General features: G+C 40.2%; 1 protein-coding gene across 5 annotated transcripts; it reads left to right on the top strand.

Moving 5' to 3' along the window:
* Positions 1-2,506: 2,506 nt before the first annotated feature.
* On the top strand, positions 2,507-22,502 carry LOC117386964 (ubiquitin thioesterase Zranb1-like). 5 transcript variants are annotated; one of them, XR_008649136.1, is made up of 11 exons: positions 2,507-2,785; positions 5,768-6,560; positions 10,146-10,333; positions 13,374-13,524; positions 13,697-13,768; positions 17,817-18,012; positions 18,551-18,671; positions 18,849-18,978; positions 19,705-19,931; positions 20,570-21,557; positions 21,649-22,502. XR_008649136.1 is itself a non-coding variant. In XM_033984348.2 (10 exons), the coding sequence occupies exons 1-10, from the start codon at positions 2,783-2,785 to the stop codon at positions 20,759-20,761; spliced, it is 2,073 nt and encodes a 690-aa protein (XP_033840239.1). In that variant the 5' UTR covers positions 2,507-2,782; the 3' UTR covers positions 20,762-22,502. The 5 variants fall into 5 exon arrangements, 1 of the variants encoding a protein (XP_033840239.1); XR_008649135.1 differs by having other exon boundaries at positions 21,632-22,502; XR_008649134.1 differs by having other exon boundaries at positions 20,570-21,586; positions 21,632-22,502.
* The last annotated feature ends 1,630 nt before the right edge of the window (positions 22,503-24,132 follow it).

Below are 24,132 nucleotides of genomic sequence, written 5' to 3'. Positions count from 1 at the left end.
TTTATAATAGATTTTTAGTCACTGTTTACTTAAGTTATTATCTTTTAAAATAAAACACGTATTACTAGTGACAAAGCTTTTATTTTGACAATAATAGAGCATGACATAAATCTTAAAATAGGACCTTTAATGTTTTGTCCTTCATGAACACTAAATTATAAATCAGAAGTTAATTTTGAATATTTTGTTTTACAGTTAATCTTTCTGTGCCACATCCCCTGCTCCCAAATACCTTTGTACTTCTACTTGAGTAAATCTCGGACCATGTTTTGTGCGTCCGTCCCGGGGCAGCTGATACCACGAGTGACTCAATACTGCACAAAATTGTAATACATTTGATTAACGAGATACATTAAAATAATCAGGATAATTATAGATCCTTTAAAACTGTGTGAACAAAAATGTAATGGAGGAAGCTGAAGGCAAAAGTGAAGCGGGACGTTGATGTGAGTTCAAAGTGGAAACCGGGATTACCCTCAGAATATCACAAAATATGACAAATCCAGGGGGAGTTTGTCGAATAAAAACTGCTCAGAGCCTGGTTTAGACACATTTACTGTCGTGTTTTATGTTATTAGTTTATTTAACAGGAGACAACTTATCGTTCAATATGTGACGCTGGAACATGATTTTTTGGTGTCAATATTTATCGTGTGGACTTTTTCTTTGCTCTACTGAGAGATTTTTGAGGGTTTTTTTGGCTGTATGATAAGATTTAAGGTTGAATGAATCATTTCTATGACTCATTATAGATATAAACTAAATGCAAAAGTGTATTATTTATATTATTTTATTATATATATTATTACTATGTATAAATTTATAGTTATTTAGTTACATTTTAGTTATTTTTAGTCAAATTTATACTTATTTAGTGTAAAATGTATTGTTATTTGGTAAAATTGTAATTATTTTTAGTGAAATTTATACTTATTTAGTTACATTCTAGTTGTTTTTAAATTAAATGTATAGTTATTTAGTTATTTTAGTGAAATATATAGTTATTTAGTTACATTTTAGTGATTTTTATACACATTTATAGTATATTTTAGTTACAATTTACTTGAGTGTATATTATATATATGTATATTTTAAAATAAAATGTGTACTATTAGTGACAAAGCTTTCATTTTTCTTTGCACTTCAGAGAGATTTTTGGTTATTTTTTGGCCGTATGATAAGATTTAAGCCGTACAAGGTTGAATGAATCATTTCTATGAGTCATTATAGATAGAAACTAAGAGCCAACGTGTTTCATTTTTGCTGTTTATTCATTGCAGCTAATGATTTTTTAACAATATTGTAGATTTAGGATTTTCAATATTATCATTTATCATCTATATTTACTTTATCTATATATTTCACATCAAAATTTGTTACCGTAACTTAATCCACTACAGTTTTTTTTTACCTCATCTACAGAGATAGTTCACATTTCAGCATAAATTTGACTTTTTATGAAGCTCAAGTGTAATTTTGAGGTTAGAAAATTGTATTTTTCCATCTTTATTAACAGAGAAGCAAATGAACTCATTTGTACTTTGAAACAGGGGCGGCGCCAGGGGGGGCTTGAGGGGGCACTACCCTCCTCAATGGTGAAGGCCCCCTTAAGATTTTTGTCCCACTTTCATAACATGTCCAGTGTTGACTAAAAATGTTCACAAGACTCCAATAAAAAAAGCTGGTTTAAAGTCACAAAAATGTCAATGTCAAATGTCAAAAATGTCTGGTGCCGCCTCTGCTTGGGAATTGAAAATTGTTGTTTATTTTCTGTCATAATTTCATAAAACCATTCGCATTTAGATCAGTTCGTCAGTTACTCACTGCCTCCACGTGCCTCTGCTCTGATGACATAGATTTTAAAGACTATGTGATATTTGTAGTTGTCAGTTGTTAAATTTGTAAGGCAAAAGGACAAAAGCATAATTATTAGTCTTATTCTTTGCGGTAAATATTTAGCTGAACGGTAAAACTTGTATTCATCTTGCTAAAAAATTAAGTTTAAGAATGTTTGGTTGTGCGTTACATTAGGTTTCATTATTTTTTATCTGTTTCAATTTTATTTTATTTATTTTACTTTATGATAATACGGTATTTGAGTGACAACGTGCACTATTTAATGTTTATTTTTATTTATTTATTTATTATTTTTTAAGCAACAACGGCAAGAGGTTTAAACATTACATTACATTCATGGAGCATGTGTAAAAATATTAAAAAACGAAGAAAAATAAATACAGTAGTTCAGTTACAGTTAAATTTCAAATTCTGTGCAAAGTGCTTTTGTTTTCAGGGCGTTTGGGTTTGAAAAATAGTTTAGAAAAATAATATAAGAGGACAAAAGGGATTTAAATACAATTGTTTTTTATTTATTTTAGTTTTCCTGCGTCTCCTCCGTGACGCGACGCACCGCACCGCGCCGCAACGCACCGCACCGCTCCCCACCACTCCGCACGTTCCGCTCCGCGCCGCTCCGCTCCGCACCGCTCCGCAGCTCATTCGCTTCTGCCGCCATTAAAAACCCACACACCGCGATGTTTCTCCCAAATCTACCCGGTTTTCTGACATGATCCCGGGCTCCGACACGCCTCACCCGGCCCCGGAACCGACCCACGAAGGTTTCACGTCTCCACGGACCCAAAACATGTGAGGACCCGCAGCGAGACCCAGGGACAGCGGGTAACGGCAGAGCGCGCAGCCGGAGAGAGGAGCAGCTGCCTCGGCTTGGCTTCACACGGACCCCCGCTCTCGGCTTGTGGAGCTTTTCGGGAACTCTCGCGAAATGGTGAGCGATTTACTGCTATTTGGCGTAAACTTTACACCCTATTTGACTATTTTCAGACGTTTTATTGTGTCTTTGTTGAGTAAAAACGCGGTTATATTCGCTAAAGAACGTAAACATTGCTATTGCTAACTCTTGCACCATTTGTTTGTATTGTTCCAGCCGTGAAGCTAAAGTTTTGTAACATGCTAATGCTAATAAACACTGGAAATATGTCATTTATTTCACTTTAAAAGACACGTAGTAATAAATATTATGTTTTCCACACTGCACACTGTTTTCACACATTTTTTTTTAATATTTATTGTCTTATTTATTAATTTTTTTCAATTTAAAACAATTTTTTTTTTTTTTTTTTTTTTTTTTTTTTTTTTTTTTTGCCAGATTTTACTATCAACATTTCTTTGGGTATTTTAATAGTTTAAAAAAAAATAAAAAATTCTATAACCAATTTGAGATTTTTTTAACAACCATCTTTTAAAATATTATTCAGCTGTGATTAAAACTAAAGTACATGTGGTTATTATTGTGTTTGTGGTTGTCTAACCTGCACAGTGTTGCCATGGAAATGTCTCAACAAAGCACTGATTAAGCTAATACTGTTAAATATGGCAGTTAAGATAACAAAAAATCAACTAGGGTTCAGTTTAGCGTTGTCGCGATACAAAAATGTAAGGAAACACTCTTGATTTAGACGATAGAGTGTGATTTTCAACATTAAATAGTAGCATTTCTTGCATATTTCCATGTATATCCCTCAGTGTCCAGTAGGTTCATAGTGTTCCATGGGTGTATACTTGTCTATGCGTCTTACACGTGAAAGATACAGCTCAAGATCGTTCTAAAAATGCTCAGGAAAGGCTCATTTGTGTCCTGTAAATGTGCATTGTTTTTTTTGTTTTTTTAAGTATCTGTGTAATCCTTCAGTCGTCCGGGTCTGATCCACAGATATAAGGCAGTGTCCGGCAGTAATCTGAGCAGCGGAACGTCTTCACTCGTACAACGTTTAGTCCCGTTGACAGATTTAACTTTGGTTTTTAGTATCAATACCTGCGAAAAATGAATATCCAGTTTCAATACTAGTTTTAGCATCAATTACTGTCCCTGTTCTTTTGTCAGGAGTTAAAAAGTAAATACCCAACTTGTTCGATTTAGTTTAGTTTCATCCACAGCGGTGTCTAGGGTTTTTGTACCTCTATTCACTTCTGCAAAGCTGTTGTTGACTTAGGGAAATGCCACAGACACATTTAGAATACAGTAACCTTACTCAGCAGTGACATAATGATAAATGTCCACTAAAGAGGAACTATATGCGACGTTTTGTAATCTACATAGTGTTCGCAGTGCACAGAAATGACACAGAAATGACACTGAAATCTCAACTGCTAAACAAGAATCTCGTGTATTTCGGAACAGGTTTAAACTACAGGGTCAGCAGTTTTTGCGCAGAATAAGACGCCGTGGAGACACAGGAAAGGGACATTTCAGAACATATTTGTGATTTTTTTTTTTGCCAATATGTAACTAAATTGTGCAAAGTTTATTATAAATACATGATGAATATATTTAATTCTGTACTGTTGAACGTTCCAGGCAAGCGTTTAAGTCTTAAGTCTGCGTGGGAAAAAAAAGTAGGTGACTGACCCTCCACCGGAAAAGTTACATTCTGCACCTTTTTAAAATGTTTGTGTAGATTCTGCACACCTGACCGGGCGACAGGTGCGTCACAGGAGAGACACTTGACTGAAAGGTTAAGAAGACTCCCGCACTCTGTCTCACGCTCGGGTCGCTTTTATTAGGTCAGAGGGATCGAAACATCCTGTTAATGATTCAGTTTTATTCAGTTTGTTTTTGTAAAGCGCAAAAAGCACAACAGCCGTCGCCTCTTTGGGCTGAACATGAGAAATGATTTGACCAACGGAAAGTCAGAAAATCAACAATGAAACAGAAACAGACGAGCAAATTAATCAACAGAAAACAAGCAAATGTCCTTAGACTCTCCTTCTCGGCAAAGGAAAAACAAAAAAAAAAGCAATAACAAAAGTATCAAAAATCAGATACTAAGCAATACTAAAACTAATATTAAAACTAGGTACTCATTTGAGCAGGTATCGATACTGAAAAAGTCACATTCACAGGACAGAAATGAACCTTTCCTGAAGCTTTACAACGATTTTGAGCTGTATCTTTCACAAGTATAAGACACACGGACTAGTATACACCCATGGACCACTATGCAACCTACCTGGACCACTCACTCCTTTCTCTTTCCTCTCTTCCCCTCCTCTTTCTCTCTTTTCTCTCCCTACATTCCTTTGCCCTCTTTCGTTTCCTCCCTCTTTCCTCATCTTCACTTCACACCTCCCTTCTCTGTCTTCCTCCCCATTCTTTTACCACCTCCTCCTTCTTTGTCTCATCTCCTCTTTCCTTTCTCAATTCCTTTACCCTCTCTCCTCCTTCCTCTGTCTCCCTCTCTCCTTCCTCTCCTCTTCCTCTTCTGAGATCAAGTATAAGACACACGGACTAGTATACACCCATGGACCACTATGCAACCTACCTGGACCACTTACTCCTATCCCTTTCCTCTCTTCCCCTCCTTTCTCTTTTCTCTCCCTACATTCCTTTGCCCTCTTTCCTTTCTCTTTTCCTCGCCCTTTCCTCCCACTTCACACCTCCCTTCTCTCTCTTTCTCCCCATTTTTTTTTACCACCTCCTCCCTCTTTCTCTCGTCTCCTCTTTCCTTTCTCCATTCCTTTACCCTCTCTCCTCCTTCCTCTGTCTCCCTCTCTCCTTCCTCTCCTCTTCCTCTTCTTCTGAGATCAAGTATAAGACACACGGACTAGTATACGCTTAAAGAAAGTTTTTTTAAATGATCATTGCGATATTGGAATTGGTATCGGGTATCAAGTCTTTTCCTTTAGTATTGAAATGTTTTGTGACGTAACTACAGTATAATAATTTGTATTTTTGCTTTCTCTTCTGCAGACGGACCCAAAGCCTTCCTCCATGTCGGACCAGAGGGTAAAGTGGTCCTGCGATTACTGCACGTACGAAAACTGGCCCTCCGCTATCAAATGCACCATGTGTCGAGCGCCGCGACCGACGCCGATCATCCAAGAAGACCCCTTCAAAACCGGACCAGATCTGGACTCGGACCTCTCCAGAACCGAGACCGGCGGCACCAGCGGCCTCCTCATTTGCCCCGACTCCAGCGCTCGACCTAGAGTTCCTTCAAGCGGCGCTAACGAAAACGCTAGCAAGTGGTCCTGCCAGATGTGTACCTATTTGAACTGGCCTCGAGCGATACGGTGCACGCAGTGTTTGTGCCAGCGTCCGAAATCTATAACCCCGACCGAATCCGCGCAGATCTCTCCTAGCTTGCGTTCCGGTTCGCACTCGCCAGTCGAAGAGTATAACGATAGAAATAGGTTAAACACGCAATGGACTTGTTCGGCTTGCATGTATCAAAACTGGGCGAAATCTGCCAAATGCGTAGTGTGCGACGGCCCGAAACATCAAGAAGCGATGATAGAAAGAGCGAGCATCGACGATCAGATTATAAACGAAGAGGAGAGGAGCCAGAGGAGGAGAGCAGGGGGAGGAGGAGGCAGCGCGGCCCAGAGAAGATCCCCGCCGCTGGGTCGATCGGAGGGGAGGATAGAGTTAGCGGCCGCGGCTACGAGCGCTAACGAGGAGCAGGAAGTGGATCAGAAGAAACTAAAACAAATCCGGAACAGGATGAAGAAGAGGGACTGGCTGTTTCTGAACGCCTGCGCTGGTGAGTGACTCGGGGATCATGGGACTAAACTGAGGGAGGAGGCTGGAGTTAATATTAGGACAAAACTAAGAATAACTTGGATTTTGACAAGACCAAACCATGTCAAGATTTCCACAATATGTGCCAAGTAATCTAGGCCAGTGTTTGGAGTTCATTTTATACATGGTTTTGTCCTCTTTTTAGACCTGGTTTGGCCCTAGATTAGGTCTGGTTTAGGCCTGGTTTAGGCCTGGTTTAGGCCTGGTTTAGGCCTGGTTCAAGCCTGGTTCAGGCCTGGTTCAGGCCTGGTTCAGGCCTGGTTCAGGCCTGGTTCAGGCCTGGTTTAGGCCTGGTTTAGGCCTGGTTTAGGCCTGGTTTAGGCCTGGTTCAGGCCTGGTTCAGGCCTGGTTTAGGCCTGGTTTAGGCCTGGTTTAGGCCTGGTTTAGGCCTGGTTTAGGCCTGGTTTAGGCCTGGTTTAGGCCTGGTTTAGGCCTGGTTTAGGCCTGGTTTAGGCCTGGTTTAGGCCTGGTTTAGGCCTGGTTTAGGCCTGGTTTAGGCCTGGTTTAGGCCTGGTTGTACTCAAAAAGCCAAATCTCTTGTTTGCTCGTACTTGGTGTGAAAAGTTTGAGAGCCTCTGATCTCATGTTAAATCAGAGCCTTAAAGGTTTACTATGTAACTTTTCTGGTTTAGGGTGTGTTGAGGCTTCCTGTCTCCATGGAAACCTTATTCCTTTGCCTGGAACATTCCACAGTCTGGCATTAAACTTGTGTAATATATGCACAATACATATTACATGTCATTGTACTAGTACAAAAATACATTTTAAAACTCTGCATTCTCACTGAGTGGAGTCACCTCTCCACAGATCTAACCTGTAACAGCCTGGTGACATCACCTGCTTGGAGATACAAAATGCATGTAAAGTTTAATGTTATTACTTCACCAGGAATATTTCACAGTATTGCATTTATTCAGTTACAAATGTTTTTAATGGTTAATACCTTTTTATTAAACATGAAATCTATGTTAGTTGGCTCGCCTCTCCACATATCTGACATGTAACTTGACAGCATCACCTGCTTCTCTTTGTAGAAATAGTTTAATTCCCTACTGCGGGACATTCCAGGTAAAGCAAGTGGCACAACCCTAACTCGGAAAGTTACATTCTGCAGCTTTAAATTATGTCCATGTTTTTAGACCCAGGAGTTCATTTAATTTTTTTTTTATATTTATTTTTGCAATAATATGAAATGGCATGTTTTTCCCCTTGTAGCTTGTTTACTGTTCAGTGCCAATCTAGACCAAAGGTAACACGACCTGTTCTCCGTGACCCCGCGAAAATATTGACTTTAAAACGAGGTGAAGGTTCGGAGTTCACGCGTTTCTGTTTCTGTTTTTTGTAAGTGGAGTTTGTAGTTTGGTTATTTTCGTCTCTCACTTAAGATCCAGTGTTTGTGAGGTTTGAGCCAGAGCCAAAGCAGAAGAGAAGGACAGAGGGAGGGAAAGAGAGAAGGAGAGGGGCTGGCACTGAGCGGCTGTGGGCTCTCAGAGGATAAAAGAACTACTCAAGAGATTGGAGCGAGAAAGAGGAGTGTGTGTGCGCGTGCGTTTATGTGTGGAGGGGGTAAATACTCCAGTCACGAGTACAAATTTTGATTTATAAAAAGCAGGATGCAAAGACGTCCAACACACTCTGACTTTGAAGGTTTATTTATTTGCGCCAACACAGGAGCCTTCACCAGGGTTAAGTAGAAAACAATACTGTGTACCAGAGTATATATATATATACACGTCGCTCTGGAGTATAAGTCGCACCTGCCAAAAAATGCATAATAATGAAGAAGATGAAGCGCCGTGTCACAGAATAGATACTGGTACAACCTCGTGCAGTTATCAGTCTGATGATAACGAAGATGTGAAATGATATATTTTAATAATTTCACATATAAGTTGCATCTGAGTTTAAGTCGACCCCGCGGAGAAACTATGAAAAAACATTTATAGTCCAGAAAATACACATACACGACCTCTCACTCTGTGTTTTTTTTTTTTCTATGTTTGCTACGTTCTACATTTTATACACACACACAAGACCTCAAATATATGATCCAAGATATATGAAATATTTAGAGTTATTTCACTTTTTTTCCTTCTTCGCTACACAATTTAAGTATTTTCTATCCAAATCCTCAGAGTCTTTGCTTTGCTTTCTGGACAGAGCTGTAAACCTTTGCCGTTCTTCTCTGTGAGCTTCATGAAGTCTCCTGAAATGGTTTTCACTTCACAGCTGCGCCACGTCAGGGTCAAGAAATCTAAACCAGTTTTGAGTTGTTTTGAATGTTTACTACCTTCCACATGTTTCCATTTATAGTTTTGACGCTTCAGTGAGAATCGACAATGTGAATAATCGTGGAAATAACAAAGAAAAATGCACGAAAAAGGGTCCATATACAGTGATATACCCGGAAGAAAATATATTTGAAACTATTATCCCCCAAAAGCATTTCTAACATGGAACAGCTTAGTCTGTGTCTGTACTGAAACATGTTCCCTGTTGTTCCATAAAACAGTACTGACAATAAAATTTGACCTAAAAAATTAATGGACCAAGATCAGGGACCAAGATCAGGGACCAAGATCAGGGACCAAGATCAGGGACCAAGATCAGGGACCAAGATCAGGGACCAAGATCAGGGACCAAGATCAGGGACCAAGATCACACTTTGGAAAGAAGAAGTTTGACGTTTTGTTTTGGACACTGCAGATTTTTTAAATAAAAGAATGGACTCAACATAAAGTCAAATTATGGATGCAATTAAACGATAGAAAAAAACACATGTCCTTACTGTGAATGGGCTTGCATCTCCACAAACCTGACTCTTAAGCCCCTTCTCCATCAGTGAGGTTTGCTTGGAGTGGGTCTGTTTGGTGCGCCCCCTCCAGTCGACTAAAGACACTGACGTCACACAAACATAACTCATATTTTCTTAATAAAACAAATCAAAATCTTTCCTGAATGATTCTCTGAATCATGAGACTAATCACAGAGTTTCTCAAAAAAACATTAATTCTGTTTGTAGTGCTGAGACGTGTTTTTTGCATTTATTTCTCTTCTCTGCGCCTCTGTACTGTTGTTTTAAACTCTCCTAAATGCTCTTTCTCTCTAAACTTTCTGTACTGCAGTAGGTGTGGCTCATGTTGGATGCTTTTTACACTGTTGCATTAGTGTTTTGTGACTCATTTCAGCTCAATATTTAAGTCAAATCACTGGAAAAAGGGCGGTTTATCACGTGATCCAGTCAGTGTTTAGTAAGAAATGATTATTTTATGTTTTTATCTGCTTTTTGCCGTCTTGTTTTCACCTGAGTCTGCGTTCTCTCTCGTTCAATCATCTGTTTGGTCGTTAATCACTGGCATTAAACTCTCATCTCTGTGGAGAATGTTCTGAAGTACAGGTTTAGCTTTTAGAGAAATTAATATTGAGAGCCGTTTAAATTAGTTTTTAACGAGACAAAATAAAATCGTGATTTGTCAATTTGAGAAAGACAAAAGAAAAAAGACTTGAATAACTGAAATAACTGGTTTATTCTCTGTATCTTCCATAGGTGTAGTGGATGGAGACCTGGCTGCTGTGGAGGCGTTTAAAGCTTCAGGGGGGGACATTTCTCGGCAGCTCTCCGCAGACGAGGTGCAGGTGCTGAGCCGATCCTCCGCCTTTGACGTCGGATTCACCCTGGTGCATTTGGCTATTCGCTTCCAGAGACAAGACATGCTCTCCCTCCTGCTCTCTGAGGTGAACACGGGCTCATGTTCTTCTGATTCTGACTCGGTTTGTGGTGAATATTTATCATAGTTTTACATCAGATAAGTGACAGTTTGTGGAAAGAAAGTTCAAATTGAAAGTATGAAAATGCAGGAAGCAGCGCTGAGTTGTAAAATCCTCCCATCTGCGTCATCAACATCAAAAACTCCATCGAAAATGCGTTTTTTTTTGACAGTTTAAAGCTGCTTTTAACAAAATTAAGGTGTCGTTTTGAACATTTGGCGAGCTTTGGCCCTTGTTAGCATCACGGTTGCTAGAATAGTTACGCTGTCGTGTCGATTTACATTTATGTAAATTTGTCTGAACACATTCTGTGCTGGTTGGGGCTTGTTTTTTATTGTCGTCCGTTGGTGTTACTCATGTATTTTTATTGAAGAGTAAATAACTTCCACTGGACTCCGACGTAAAAAGACCTACAAAATTTTAATTCCCATCTTTGCAAAATACTTTTTTTACAGAAATAATCAAACCAAGTCTCAAAAATAAGCAATACTACGGTGAGAAAACCATTTAGCTCCGTCTTCATGCGTCGCCTCAGCACGTTTCCCAGGCGTGTGCTCTTTTCCTCGTGCGTGCTGTCGCTCTTAAAGTGACGGTAACATATTTATATAAAACTTAAATAATAACAGTTCTAAGATATTTTAACCTCAACATTGATGCAATAAAATAAATGTAGCTTATGTTTATAAATCAGATATTAACTTATTCATGTAAACATAAAACAGCCTTTATAACAGAATATGAACACTCTGTAAATTTGCAGCATTATTTTGTATGAATTAAACTTGGCTCCACCACATTCTGTGCTGTGGAGACGCGGCACAGAGGACACGGATCGACAGTGGTCTGCAGCGCCTTGGCCGGTCGGGACGCAGAGCACGATGCGCGTTCAAACACTGTAAAGAAGTGCTGGAAAAAGCGAGGGACAACTGTCTGTACCGGGATAAGACACATGGGACTTTATTACGTTTAAAAGCGATGAATACGGGGAAAGACGGACGGATATGTTTTTGTCGTGTGTGTGTGTGTGTTCTGGGTGTATCAGGAAGCGCAGGATCAAAGCAGATTATTCAAATGGGCAGAGCTGCACGAGCGTCCCGATGGATTACACAGACTTCACTTTAACGTAGAACAGGTTACGTAAACAATGGCGGAAAAAAAAACATTATGAGCATTAGAGATTTAAAATATAGCAAAAGCATTAACGGTTTATAAAGTAGAGCTCATGGCAGAGAGAACGACACGCACGATAAACACTGGACAGACACATGTGCGTTTATAGATTTAACACAGCCGCTCTTTGTACAGACTCTTATCACATTATAGTCATCGGTTTCAACTTCGTGTTTATTCGTGGGTTTGACGCAACAACGACCGTCCTCCGTGGTCGTAGAGATTAAGCAATTCAAGTCAAAATATGATCTCTTTTTTTTTTTTTTTTTTTTTTTAATGGGGTCATGTCCGCTGTGGGTCCTCACAAAGTCTTTGAAATCAGGACGGAGTTGTTGGTCCGAAACCCGTGACTGGGCGCCATTTTGAGGACTTTTGGCTATTTAAAGGATGCAAGGTTTTGAAATTTTGACCTCACCCCACCCCTGGATACAGATCTTTAAGAGTCATACTGATACTTTGCAGCTGATGTCATTAAGATTTACTTTGGGGTGTGGAGCTAACTGGAGGCACTGGTGTGTCTGAGGCTCTGTTACTTTAATATGAGCTGATCTAACATAAGTGTCTGTGGTTTAAAATGCAGCAAAAAGATTAAGAGTTTAGAATCTAGAGATAAAAAGGTTAAACCCGTAAGATCTGACTTTATTTTACCTAATTCTGTAAGAAAATGTGAATATTAATAATTATTTTAAATAGTTTTAGTGTCATAAGTGTCTGTGGTTTAAAATGCAGCAAAAAGATTAAGAGTTTAGAATCTAGAGATAAAAAGGTTAAACCCGTAAGATCTGACTTTATTTTACCTAATTCTGTAAGAAAATGTGAATATTGATAATTATTTTAAATAGTTTTAGTGACACTCTTCACATTTGTGTTCTAATTTTACTAACTTTATTTATTTATGAATTTATTTAACTGAAAAAAAAATACAAAAATGGTGGACACAGTGAACCAGATAAACCCGTGTAAGAGCCTCAGATCAGTGTCATTTCATACTGTTAATACAGTACAGCTCTTTATACAAAATGTTCCACAGTACGGCATTAAACTTCTCTATCTCCATGGAGACAAGCGGGTCACGCCAGAACGCCATGTTACAGGTCAAATCTGTGGAGAGGCGACCCCGCTTGCAGTGCATGTTTTTCAGTGTGTTTTTTTAACAATAAAAACACCTGCAATTGAATGAGATATGTTTAATGCTATACTGTGTAACATTATCTCCATGGTGACAAGCAGGCGGCGAACTATCCACCTGAAAAGTATTGTATTAAAAATAGGCCTGGAAAATCTGCCAAAAAAGAAATCATCTTTTTGGAAGCCATGGAAACGTGAAAAACAAACTGACTCACAAAACTCACAAAATCCAATAGTTCTTTATTTACGTCGTCTGAACTGTAAAATCCCCTAATTTTAATTTTAAAAAGCAAGATAAAAAAAAATTAAAAAAAAAAAAGGCAGTCAGGCACAAGAGCAGCCAACCGCAACCATGGCAACAACAAGATAAAAGCAGAGGTCAAAATGAGACCACTGTGCTCTGTCTGCATCTAATCACGAAGTGTTTTTATCGGCTTAGAACCAGGAAGTAATGCCGGTGTGCTGTTAACATGCTAGTTGTTGTTAGCATTAGGGTAATAGTAAAACTACTCTGGGCTCTGAAAGTTGTGAAAAGTGCTTATAAACTCATCATGGTGAGTAACGAGGATGTTCTGAACGCATAAGGTAATGACTTTGAACCACTGCAAACTGTTGAAAATGAACCAGCTCGGTTTTTCGTGTTTTTTAAAATCGAGTACAGTGCCGTTTTTTGCGTATCGGGCGTTAAAGTGTGTCTGTCACGTCACAGGTGAGCCAGCAGAGGGCGAAGTTCATCCCGTCTTTAGTGTGTCCGGAGCTCACAGACCAGATCCGCAGAGAGATCTCGTCCTCTTTGTATCAGAGGAAGGACCCGGCGTGCTCCTGCCTCTCCGAACTGCACACCTTCACTCTGCCCGCAGGTGAGAGGGGCGAGGGGGAGGGGCTTAACACGGACACGCAGTCGTCAGTCACTTTTGTTTGTTTTAGATTAGACAAAATAATATCACCAAGGATTCAAATATAAACTTCTCGCTGTCTGTTGCGCAAGTTCTTTTAATAAAATGTATTTTTTTCTTTTATTTTGCATCACAGAAATCGAGGACCTACCGCCCGCCGTTCAGGAAAAGCTTTTTGATGAAGTTTTGGATCGAGACGTACAGAAAGGTAAACGCACTGTTCGCCGACTAAATGAGCGCGGAAAAATATAAGGTTCAGATTGCTCTTAAAACTTGTCAAACTGCTTAAATATCGATGGATTTTTGCCTTAAGTCAAGACATTTTAACTCAGATGTTTGTACAGTTGAAACTTTGCTGCTAATGTCAGAACAGAACAGAACTTTAGACAGAGCAGTGCCTCCAGTTAGCAAGTTAGACGTTAATCTGAGTTAAGTTTGAACAGAATCTGATCATAAAGAACTGACTTACCTGGAGCTATAACATGTGAGTTGATTTGTGCTGTTAAACAAGTCTCTCTCACATTACAGTCACAAGCTAGCATTAGCATTAGCATTAGCCAACAGTTTTTCAGTTGTCACTCGCACCTTTTTGTTAAATCAAACTCGTAAACAGAACCATGAACGCTCAGATTGATCACAAGCTCCTGAAAATGCGTTGTTCAAGTCGATTTTGTGTTTTTTTTCTTGCATTTTGAGACAACTTTAAAACGTTTTCGGCTGCGTCTCCGAAGTTTCAATATTAAACTGCGCACATTCGGTATTTGCTCAAAGCAGGTGCGAGGTGTTTTGTCCCCGAGGAGCCGCCGTAGCAGGTGGAGAGATTCAGCTGTGGTTTGTGCTTTGTCGAGAGAATCATAAGTCGCTTTGTAATGAAATAGTTACTGTGGGAGAGGCACTTTGAGCTGCACAGTCGCATATTTCCATCTGTGAGGAGGAGGGAGGGAACCATAACGACAACAACAACGTTTAAAAAGCCTCGTAAAAACTCCAGAGTAAAGTGCATTTAACTGTTTAATATATTTCTCTAAGTCTGACCTGGTCTGGTGGATCGTACCTTTTAGTTATCAGTGTAATTTCATAGTATTAAATAATAGTAGCTCTTTATACAGAATGTTCCACAGTGTGACATCAAACTTATCTCCATGGAGACAAGGCAAGGCGAGTTTATTTGTACAGCACAATTTGTACACAAAGACATTGCATGGAAGACATCAAAATCACACAACAACAAATAAAAACATAAATAATCACAAATAAACATCATATAAAATAAACTTTAAAGGAGAGCGGCGCAAGGTCATGTTACAGGTCAGCTCTGTGGAGAGGTGACCCCGCTCACAGTAACAATACATGTTTTTAACAATAAAAACCCCCGCAACTGAATGAACGCGAGAAAAATACAAGGTTTAATGCCCTACTGTGTAATATTATCTCCATTGGGACAAGCGAACACCTGAAAAGTGGCAGTTTGAAAAGGAAAAAGAGAAAACAAAAAGTTGTAAAATGCAGGAAGTAGCTTTGAGAATCCGTCTGCTTTCGTCATCAAAGCTGAGAACTTCATCAAAGATACAGAGACGATTTATGCACAATTTATGTATTTTTGTTTTTATTTATAAAAGCGTAACTTTTGTGTACCGAATTTTCCGGACTATACGTCGCTCCAGCCAAAAAACGCATAATAATGAAGAAAAAAACAAGTATAAGTTGCAGTAGTTTTTTTTTAATCTGTAGATAGTTTTAGAGCAATATTGTGGGTTAAATTGAAGAAAATGTAAAATAACTGCTTAAAAACTGCAACTGGCAACAAGTGGCAGCAGATTTTCATGTACCGTATTTTCTGGAGTATAAGTCGCACCAGCCAAAAACGCATAATAATGAAGAAAAAAACATTTAAGTCACATTTTTGGGGGAAATTAATTTGACTAAATATGAGACCAAGAACAGACATTTTATCTTTAAAGGCAAATTATAAAAAAAACAATAAAATGTGGAACAACAGGCTGAATATCAGTACATCACGCTAACACATTTATATTTATTCAGCGACATGAAGCACAGACAAGCAACAAGTTTACTCTGGATCTCACTCCAAATCACTAAATCCACTGAATTCTTAGTCCTCGGCGTCGCTTCTGAACAACTCCGACAATAACAAAGATGTAAAATTTATGTACTTGAATAATTTCACATATAAGTCGCGTCTGAGTATAAGTCGCACCCCCGGAAGAACTATGAAAAAAAGTGCGACTTCCAGAAAATACGGTACTTTAGACGAGTTTTTGCCCTCGTTAACATTACGGTTGTTGCGTAACTCTACATACGTCATGTCTGCTGCTCGTGTCCAACCAGGAAGTACAGTTACAAAACTAGAATAGACTTTAGACTCGCCTCTGATCCAGAACACACACTTCTTCAGTACTTTATGAAAATGTGAAAATGAGGAGATTCACCAGTGACCAGACTCAGACGGGCCGATCAGGGACACGCGGGGTCTGTCGTCATGGAAAAAATAAAGTAAAAAAGATATCACAGGAGGCTGAAAAACATGTCGGATTTCTGCAGAATCAATGAACAAAGCAGCAAACTGTGTTCGTCTGAGGTGAGAGGAAGTGAGGACCAGACTGATATCAATCTGTGTACAAACAGAGAGAGAAAAGTCTGAATTAACAAACAAGATACAGAGAATACTTTAAGTCACATCTTAACTGTAAACATGAATGAAATGAATAAGTCTAATGTGTCGTATGCGCTTTAATTTGTCTGTTTTAAACTTTGTCCATGTATTTATCTGTAATTTATAGGTTTTGACATCACGTTTATGTTTCACAGCGCTCGGTTTGGAATGGTAGGAATTACATAAACTATAACATTTGGCATCAGCGCATTGTAGAGTCTGTAGTTTAACCTGAGCTGGAGACGGGTCCGAATCCTCAGATGCAGATGTGTTGACCATTGACCTGGTTTATGGTTAATATCTCTGTAATTACTGGACGGATCCGCATGAAAGAAAAACTGGAGCAAAGTTCAGTGTCTTCTGTCAGTGTTAATAAACAAAAGTGGGTTGTTTTTTTTCACGAAAGCTTCATAAAGTGGTGCCATTTTTCAACCCCAAAGACATGATTGCTGTAAAAAGGACTTTAAGCTGTAATATTTGTAGGAGCCGTATGAGTGATTCGTTGCTATGGCGATGTCTAATGGGCGGGGTCACGTGGATTTCCTGCTGTCGAGGAGAAGGGAGACGCCGGGAAGCTGTATTTTTTGGTTGACCACTTTGTTTACTTGTTACCACACTATTTTTTTTTTTTTACATTTGACCATTTGTGTGTGTAACCTGCTTAAGCCGCTGTTTCATTAAATTACCAGAAAATGCATAAAGTGACTCTGTCTGAAGCACTGCGGTTTGTAAAAAGTCGACAAACGCACTGGACCCAACCTCCTCTCGAAGCGACAAAGGCTCAGAGTCACTACAATATTAATATGACACGATTGTGGAGCCAATGCCAAACTAATAATGAGAAATTTCAACATTTTTGGGTCAGAAGTTTGGAGATTTCTTTCCAAAACTGTTTTTTTTTTTCCCCCCCACATGAAACAAACACTGGCATGTTGGAAAAAGGACTTTAAGCCATAAGATTAATATGACGATCCCAAAACAAAAAATAAGAATTATAAAACCTGCACATTTATTGTAATTTACTGCTAATGTCAATGATGAACTGTTTGTCTTATAATGACATTGTAATGAAATGTGTGTTTTTAATGTGTTTTCACCTGCCCAGAGACTGCAGATGGAAAACATCAGTAGCTAAATCTGGTACAAATCATCTTTTCTTCTGTAAGATTCATGAATTTGTACATGGTCCCTGACAAATAAAGAATGGAGGAAAGAAAAAGAAAAGATCGTCATTTGTGGGTCATAATTTTGGAAATTTCTTTAAAAAAAAACAGTGAGTCTCCCATAGATTCAGTTCTAGATTATGAACACAATTTATTGGAAAAATATCTAACTGCGTTTTTCCAACTTTTGATAAACTATCGTTACTTCAAACTATTTCTGATTTGGATGTTTCACGGCAAAAAACAGTGTAATCAGTAGCAAAAAACTGGCTCTTGCACCGATCTGGAAGCATGACAGCACCTCCATTAAAAAAAAACAAACAACAAAAACAACATGATATTTTGTTTTGAATTGTGAAAAATTGGCACTGTTGCCGTAGCGATTGTCTAATCCAGAGTCCTGTGCTGTGTTTCCTCAGAGCTGGAAGAGTCTTTGGTGATAAACTGGTCTCTGGAGCTGGTCTCCGGTCTGGACTCGCGGCTCTACGCTCTGTGGAATCGCTCGGCGGGAGACTGTCTGCTGGACTCGGTGCTGCAGGCCTCGTGGGGGGTGTGCGATACCGACTCTGTCCTGAGGAGGGCGCTGCACCAGAGCCTCAACCACTGCTCCCACTGGTGAGACGCAAACGCTCGGAGATCATACGAGGGGAGAAGAGGGACGGGCGCCAACGGCTGAGCAAGGAATCAGATCAGAGAGAGGAATTTTAGGTTTAAACTGACTGGATTTGAGCGAGGGTCACGTGACGCTCATTCTGCGCTCTGATTGGACGAACGTCTTGAGCCAAAACGCCAAATTATAACATAAACAACCTGTGCGTCATGTCTAATGTTTTGGAGAAGACATAAGAATAAATCTAGATTAAAATAAGTAAAAGCTACGTTTGATTTGATTCTTGTTTCTAGAGACAGACGGGTCGTGTTTATGGGAATGAAAATCAAAATCTTACAGTTCCTTTTTAAATTAAGATAAAAAGAAAAAAAAAGATCCCTAGACTGTGATGCCAAACAGAGCCGCAGGAAGTTTACACAGGCTCTATAAATACCGTCCCCCGTCCTGCCGTCCCCGCTGACCGGCTGATAATCGTCCGTAAACACATTTGAGTCGTGCCTGATGATGTGATTTTGTGGTGTTTAAGTCCATGTTGTGTCTCAGGTTCTATTCCCGGTGGAAGGAGTGGGAGTCGTGGTACGCGCAGAGCTGTGGGCTGCACTTTTCACTCAGAGAGGAGCAGTGGAGGGAGGACTGGGCCTTTATACTCAGTCTGGCCAGTCAGGTCTGTACTAATACTACAACTACTATCACTGCTACCACCACTGATACTAATAGTACTGGTACAATAACTATAATTTCTACTACTTCCATGGCTTCTTGTATCCACAGCTTAAAGCGCCACCCTCTGGTCATTCATAGAAGCTTGTTTTATATTTATTTATGTTCCGTTGTGTTTCAGCCCGGAGCGTCCCTGGAGCAGACGCACATCTTCGTCCTCTGTCACATCCTGCGTCGTCCCATCATCGTTTACGGAGTCAAGTACTACAAGAGCTTCAGAGGAGAGACGCTCGGATACACCAGGTTTCAAGGTGCTAATACTGCAGCAACTGTAAATACTTGCTCACGTACTATGATAACTTTAGATGCTTGTAGTACAGCGAGGACAATATGACACAGCTCCTCTGTCTAGATTGGAATACACAGGGAGTCTGAGCCAGGCTGCTGCTAAAACAACATGAAAATGGTCCCATGTACCCTCGGCCCCGTCCGCCCTCAGCCTCGTCCACCCGTGGTCCCGTCCAACCTTGGTCTGATCCACCCTTGGGCTCACCCTTGGGCTCCATCCACCTTTTGTCCCACTCTCCCTTGGTTTCATCCACCTTTGGTCCCATGTACCCTCGTTCCCGTCCATCCTCGGTCCCGTCCAACCTTGGTCTGATCCACCCTTGGTCTTACCCTCAATCCCATCCACCTTTTGTCCCACCCTCCCCTGCTCCCGCCCGCCCTCGGTCCCGCCCTCCCTCGGTCCCGCCCTCCCTCGGTCCCACCCGCCCTCGGTCTCACCCGCCCTCGGTCTCACCCGCCCTCGGTCTCACCCGCCCTCGGCCTCACCCGCCCTCGGCCTCACCCGCCCTCGGCCTCACCCGCCCTCGGCCTCACCCGCCCTCGGCCTCACCCGCCCTCGGCCTCACCCGCCCTCGGCCTCACCCGCCCTCGGCCTCACCCGCCCTCGGCCTCACCCGCCCTCGGCCTCTGGTCTCGTCACACGGTCCTTGTTCCAGTTTGTGTCTCTACATCTCCCCCTTGTGTTTCAGGCGTGTACCTGCCGTTGTTGTGGGAGCAGAGCTTTTGCTGGAAGAGCCCCATCGCTCTGGGCTACACCCGCGGGCACTTCTCTGCGCTGGTTTCCATGGAGACGGACGGGTACGATAACCGGGGCGCCGGGGCCAACCTGAACTCTGACGACAGCACGGTTACTCTGCTCCCACTGGTCGACAGCGAGAGGAAGCTGCTGCCCGTGCACTTCCTGTCTGCTCAAGAGGTACGATTCTCACCCTGGACTGAGTTTTAAACCATTTTGTATAACACAGGACTTTGACAAAACGCGTATTATGGAACTTTTCTGAGTTTTTGATCCCGTTATACTGTTGTCCCCTCATCAAAAACGTACCTGGAGTTGTACTTTGTTTCATTTACACTTGTTTAATTAATCCAAAGTCATCTTCTCTGAGCCTTAAAAATGCTCTGTTTGCATTTTGCCTGTTTTGTTGTAGCATAGACAAAACCAGAGTCCATAAAACATCACTGGACTCATTCTGTGGTCACATTGTGTTCACAACAAGCACATGACTCTATTAGCATAGCACTCACAGGGGAAAATAGCTTGGAAAATGTTTACTTTCTGAATGTTAATTCCCGTTGCTGACAGTAGAGGGAGCTTCAACGCCTAAATACTGCATTGGAAAGTTGGGTGTAGTTTCTAAGTGTATTTACCAATTATTTTAAGGTTGAAAATGTGAAATACTGATCTCAAAGTGACCAAAAGCATATTTAAAGAATGTTAAATGCCTCCTCTTTAAAATGGAATCAAAGCCACAAAAATGCATAAAATGTTCCATGTTATTAAAGCTATCGTCCAAACTCTTAACATGTTCTTTACTTTTGGTTCGTCGTTCCCAGATGGGCACGGAGGAGCAGCAGGAGCGCCTCTTGCGTTCCTGGTTGGACTGTTGCGTCACGGAGGGCGGGACTTTAGCCGCGATGCAGAAGAGCAAGCGGAGCCACCCACTGGTCACTCAGATGATTGACAGGTGGCTGGACCGCTACCGCCACATGAGGGACTGTGGATTTGACGAAGAGGAGGACGAGTAAACGCGAAAAACACAAACTTTATTACAAACTGGAACAAAACAAGATTTCTGCAAAACCTTTAAAGTGTGACGATGCATGCGAGTGTGAAGTTAACCAGCAGAAAATACAGGTTTAAAATCCAGAAAAAAAAGCACATGTGAATCTGTAAAGTGGCTGTTTCCATGACGATTGATGGAAAAAATTAACAAAAATTAATTCACATATTCTTGTAGTTTTCAGTGTAAGAATTTCTCTCTGGTCAAATCTATAATTACGAGCAATACAGCAATATATTATAAAAACATACTTAGATCTTTAAAAGGTGCATTATGTAACTTTTCTGGTGTGTCTGCCAACTGCTTGTTTCCATGGAGATGTTATTCCTTTGCTCCCATATGACAATTCTCCATAAATATGCAAGAACATGATACAAAACTGTACGCATCTGCAGCTGATTGTGTTGTGATAGAGCTCTGAAGGGGGGGGGCTTAGCACAGAGAGCAAAGAGAGGAGAGACTCGGCGTATTAACATGTTTTATAAGTTTCACTTTCGTTTTTGACGCTCTGTTTTCAGCCAATATGGCATTTTCAAAACAATAGAAGGAAACATGGTGATCTAAATGTTATGTGTTACAGTTAATACCCCAGAGAAGTAAATATCCCCTTTAATACCCCGGAGAAGTAATATCCCAGAGAAGTAATACCCTAGAGAAGTAAATATCCCCTGTAATACCCCAGAGAGGTAATACCCTAGAGAAGTAAGTATCCCAGAGAAGCAAGTATCCCCTGTAATACCCCAGAGAAGTAAATATCCCCTGTAATACCCTAGAGAAGTAAATATCCCCTGTAATACCCTAGAGAAGTAAATATCCCCTGTAATACCCCAGAGAGGTAATACCCTAGAGAAGTAAGTATCCCAGAGAAGCAAGTATCCCCTCTTTAATACCCCAGAGAAGTAAATATCCCCTGTAATACCCCAGAGAGGTAATACCCTAGAGAAGTAAGTATCCCCTGTAATACCCCAGAGAAGTAAATATCCCCTGTAATACCCCAGAGGAGTATTCGAGAAGCAAGTATCCCCTCTTTAATACCCCAGAGAAGTAAATATCCCCTGTAATACCCTAGAGAAGTAAATATCCCCTGTAATACCCCAGAGGAGTATTCCAGAGAAGCAAGTATCCCCTCTTTAATACCCCAGAGAAGTAAATATCCCAGAGAAGCAAGTATCCCCTCTTTAATACCCCAGAGAAGCAAGTATCCCCTCTTTAATACCCCAAAATACCACCTCTTTTAAGTTTAAAATGAACCTTAAAAATCTAAAATCTCTACAAATTCGCCAAATATTGTGTGAACATTTTTCGTGCTTGTACTTTCTGTCGTGTAAACAGCCACTTGTTCACTTCTTTTTGCAATAACAGCGTCGACATTAAACCATAAGCTGCACTATAGTGGAATATATTTCATTCATATATTAGAAGATCTTTGCCAATGTGTGAATTTTCAAAGCACCTATTTTACTTTTCATTATTTATTTGTTTAGGTTTAGGTTTTTTGGATCCTTTTAAACGTGTTTGGGAGGTATCTGATTTTGCACGACGTTATAGAGTGAGCTTACTGACGTTTTGAAGTGTTTTGGATGAAGATCTTAGAAATATTATTATTATTATTATTGTTATTATTAGGATTATTACGGGATGTTGGGAAGAGAAAAACAAACTGTCAAACCTTTGTATCGAATGTGGATTAAATTTGACTCACCTGACATTTTCGTCTTGGAGTTGTTGCTTTTTTTTAATATTTGTTTTGTGAAATATCAGGAGACAGAGCAGTGCTTCGGGTTAGCGTCTCACCCCGAACGTTTTGAAAAACCGCTAGACATGTTTGGAAAACTAAAAAGTGATCTGTTCTTCCGATAATTTGTTTTTTTTTAAGATTGTTTTTGTTCAGACTGAGGTTTAGTTTGCTTTCATACCTGACAGTTTGCTCACTAGCGCCTCACCGTGGTCACATGATGTTGCTTGTGTCTCTATGGTTCTCATCTCTGACGCTCGTGGATCATTTTGTTATAATTTACACATTTTAAATCACGATATTCATCTAAAACGACTTGATAGAAGAAACGAATCTGCTGACGTCCGCGTTCGAAAACTGCGGCGTCCAACGGGAGCTGACGTCGCCGTGAACGTCGTCGCAACAAAGCGGCGCCCCCTATGGCCAGCTGCACATCACACCTGCGAGGAGTGTGACGTTTTTACCAAAATGACGACGCGACGCTGCCGAATCCTACGAGCGTCACGATTAAGAAAATAAAACTGGAGAAGGAAGCGCAGACGTCACAGTGGAGGCGAAAACGGGGATTTATCGACAAAATGGCGTCTTGAAAATAGTCGATTTAAAGATTAAAAATGAGGAAAATGAGAAGAAACGACTAAAACGGGGGTTAAAAACTCTAAAAAAGTCTGATTTAAACTCGTCTATCTCCACATTTTTGGGACATATTTCATGAGAAACGTTATATAGTCTAATTTGAGTTTCATTTTTCCATATTTTAAAAGTTAAAACACACCGAGACATTTGTTAGAACCATTTTATTTTATTCAAACTGCACTGAGGCTAAATGTTCACCGTTTACAATGAACAAAACAATAGAAATACAGCCACACCGATACAACTAAAGATCTATGAACCGCTCAAATGATTACACCCAAAAACACGGAGAACAAGAAATGAAACTAATCGAGCTATTGGGACATCCAAATACAAATCCAAAATTTCAACACCAAAAGATCTTTATAAAAATACCACAGTCAAATGGGGGAAAAGATGAAATTTGGAGTTTGCAAATTCCTTAAAGACAAAACTGAGGGATTAAAACAGTTTTTCCAAAAATTCCTGAGTCAAGAGAAGTTTGATTTAACCCTTTCCTTGGACAAAAACGTGGGAAAATTATTAAAGATAAACGATTGTTAACTATTCAAAGGGCCTATGTCAAAGCTGCACTATGTAACTTTTCTGCTTGTCGCCACGGAGACGTTGCCAGGCCAAGTTTTGGGTCAGATCTGTGGAAAAGCGACGCCACTCGTAACTTTTCGAGCAATAAAAACACCTGTAAGTAAATACGTACGTGCTTGGAAGATGGGTTTAATGCTGTACTGCGGAACATTTCAGGCAAAGCAAAAACATCTCCATGGAGACAAGCAGGTGAACGCTTATATTATTGATTTAAATTGACACTTTGCAGTGACGTCACGCTGGGGGTGTTATACATGCATCTCTATAGTGGAATGTTCAGCAGTTACCATGGTGACACAATGCACACATTAGCAAACGCTGACATAACAGTTAAAAAATGCAAAATGGATTTAAAACAGCACATTTTCAGGAGCCTGTGA

Source organism: Periophthalmus magnuspinnatus, chromosome 19 (genome assembly GCF_009829125.3).
Source record: "Periophthalmus magnuspinnatus isolate fPerMag1 chromosome 19, fPerMag1.2.pri, whole genome shotgun sequence".
Classification (NCBI taxonomy): domain Eukaryota; kingdom Metazoa; phylum Chordata; class Actinopteri; order Gobiiformes; family Gobiidae; genus Periophthalmus; species Periophthalmus magnuspinnatus.
This window is presented reverse-complemented; position numbering and strand designations above follow the sequence as displayed.

Excerpts from the sequence above, each read along its gene's own strand:
- LOC117386964 (XM_033984348.2), top strand. Across the intron at positions 6,561-10,145 it reads GTTTCTGAACGCCTGCGCTG|GTGTAGTGGATGGAGACCTG; the intron begins GTGAGTGACTCG and ends TATCTTCCATAG. Across the intron at positions 10,334-13,373 it reads TCTCCCTCCTGCTCTCTGAG|GTGAGCCAGCAGAGGGCGAA; the intron begins GTGAACACGGGC and ends GTCACGTCACAG.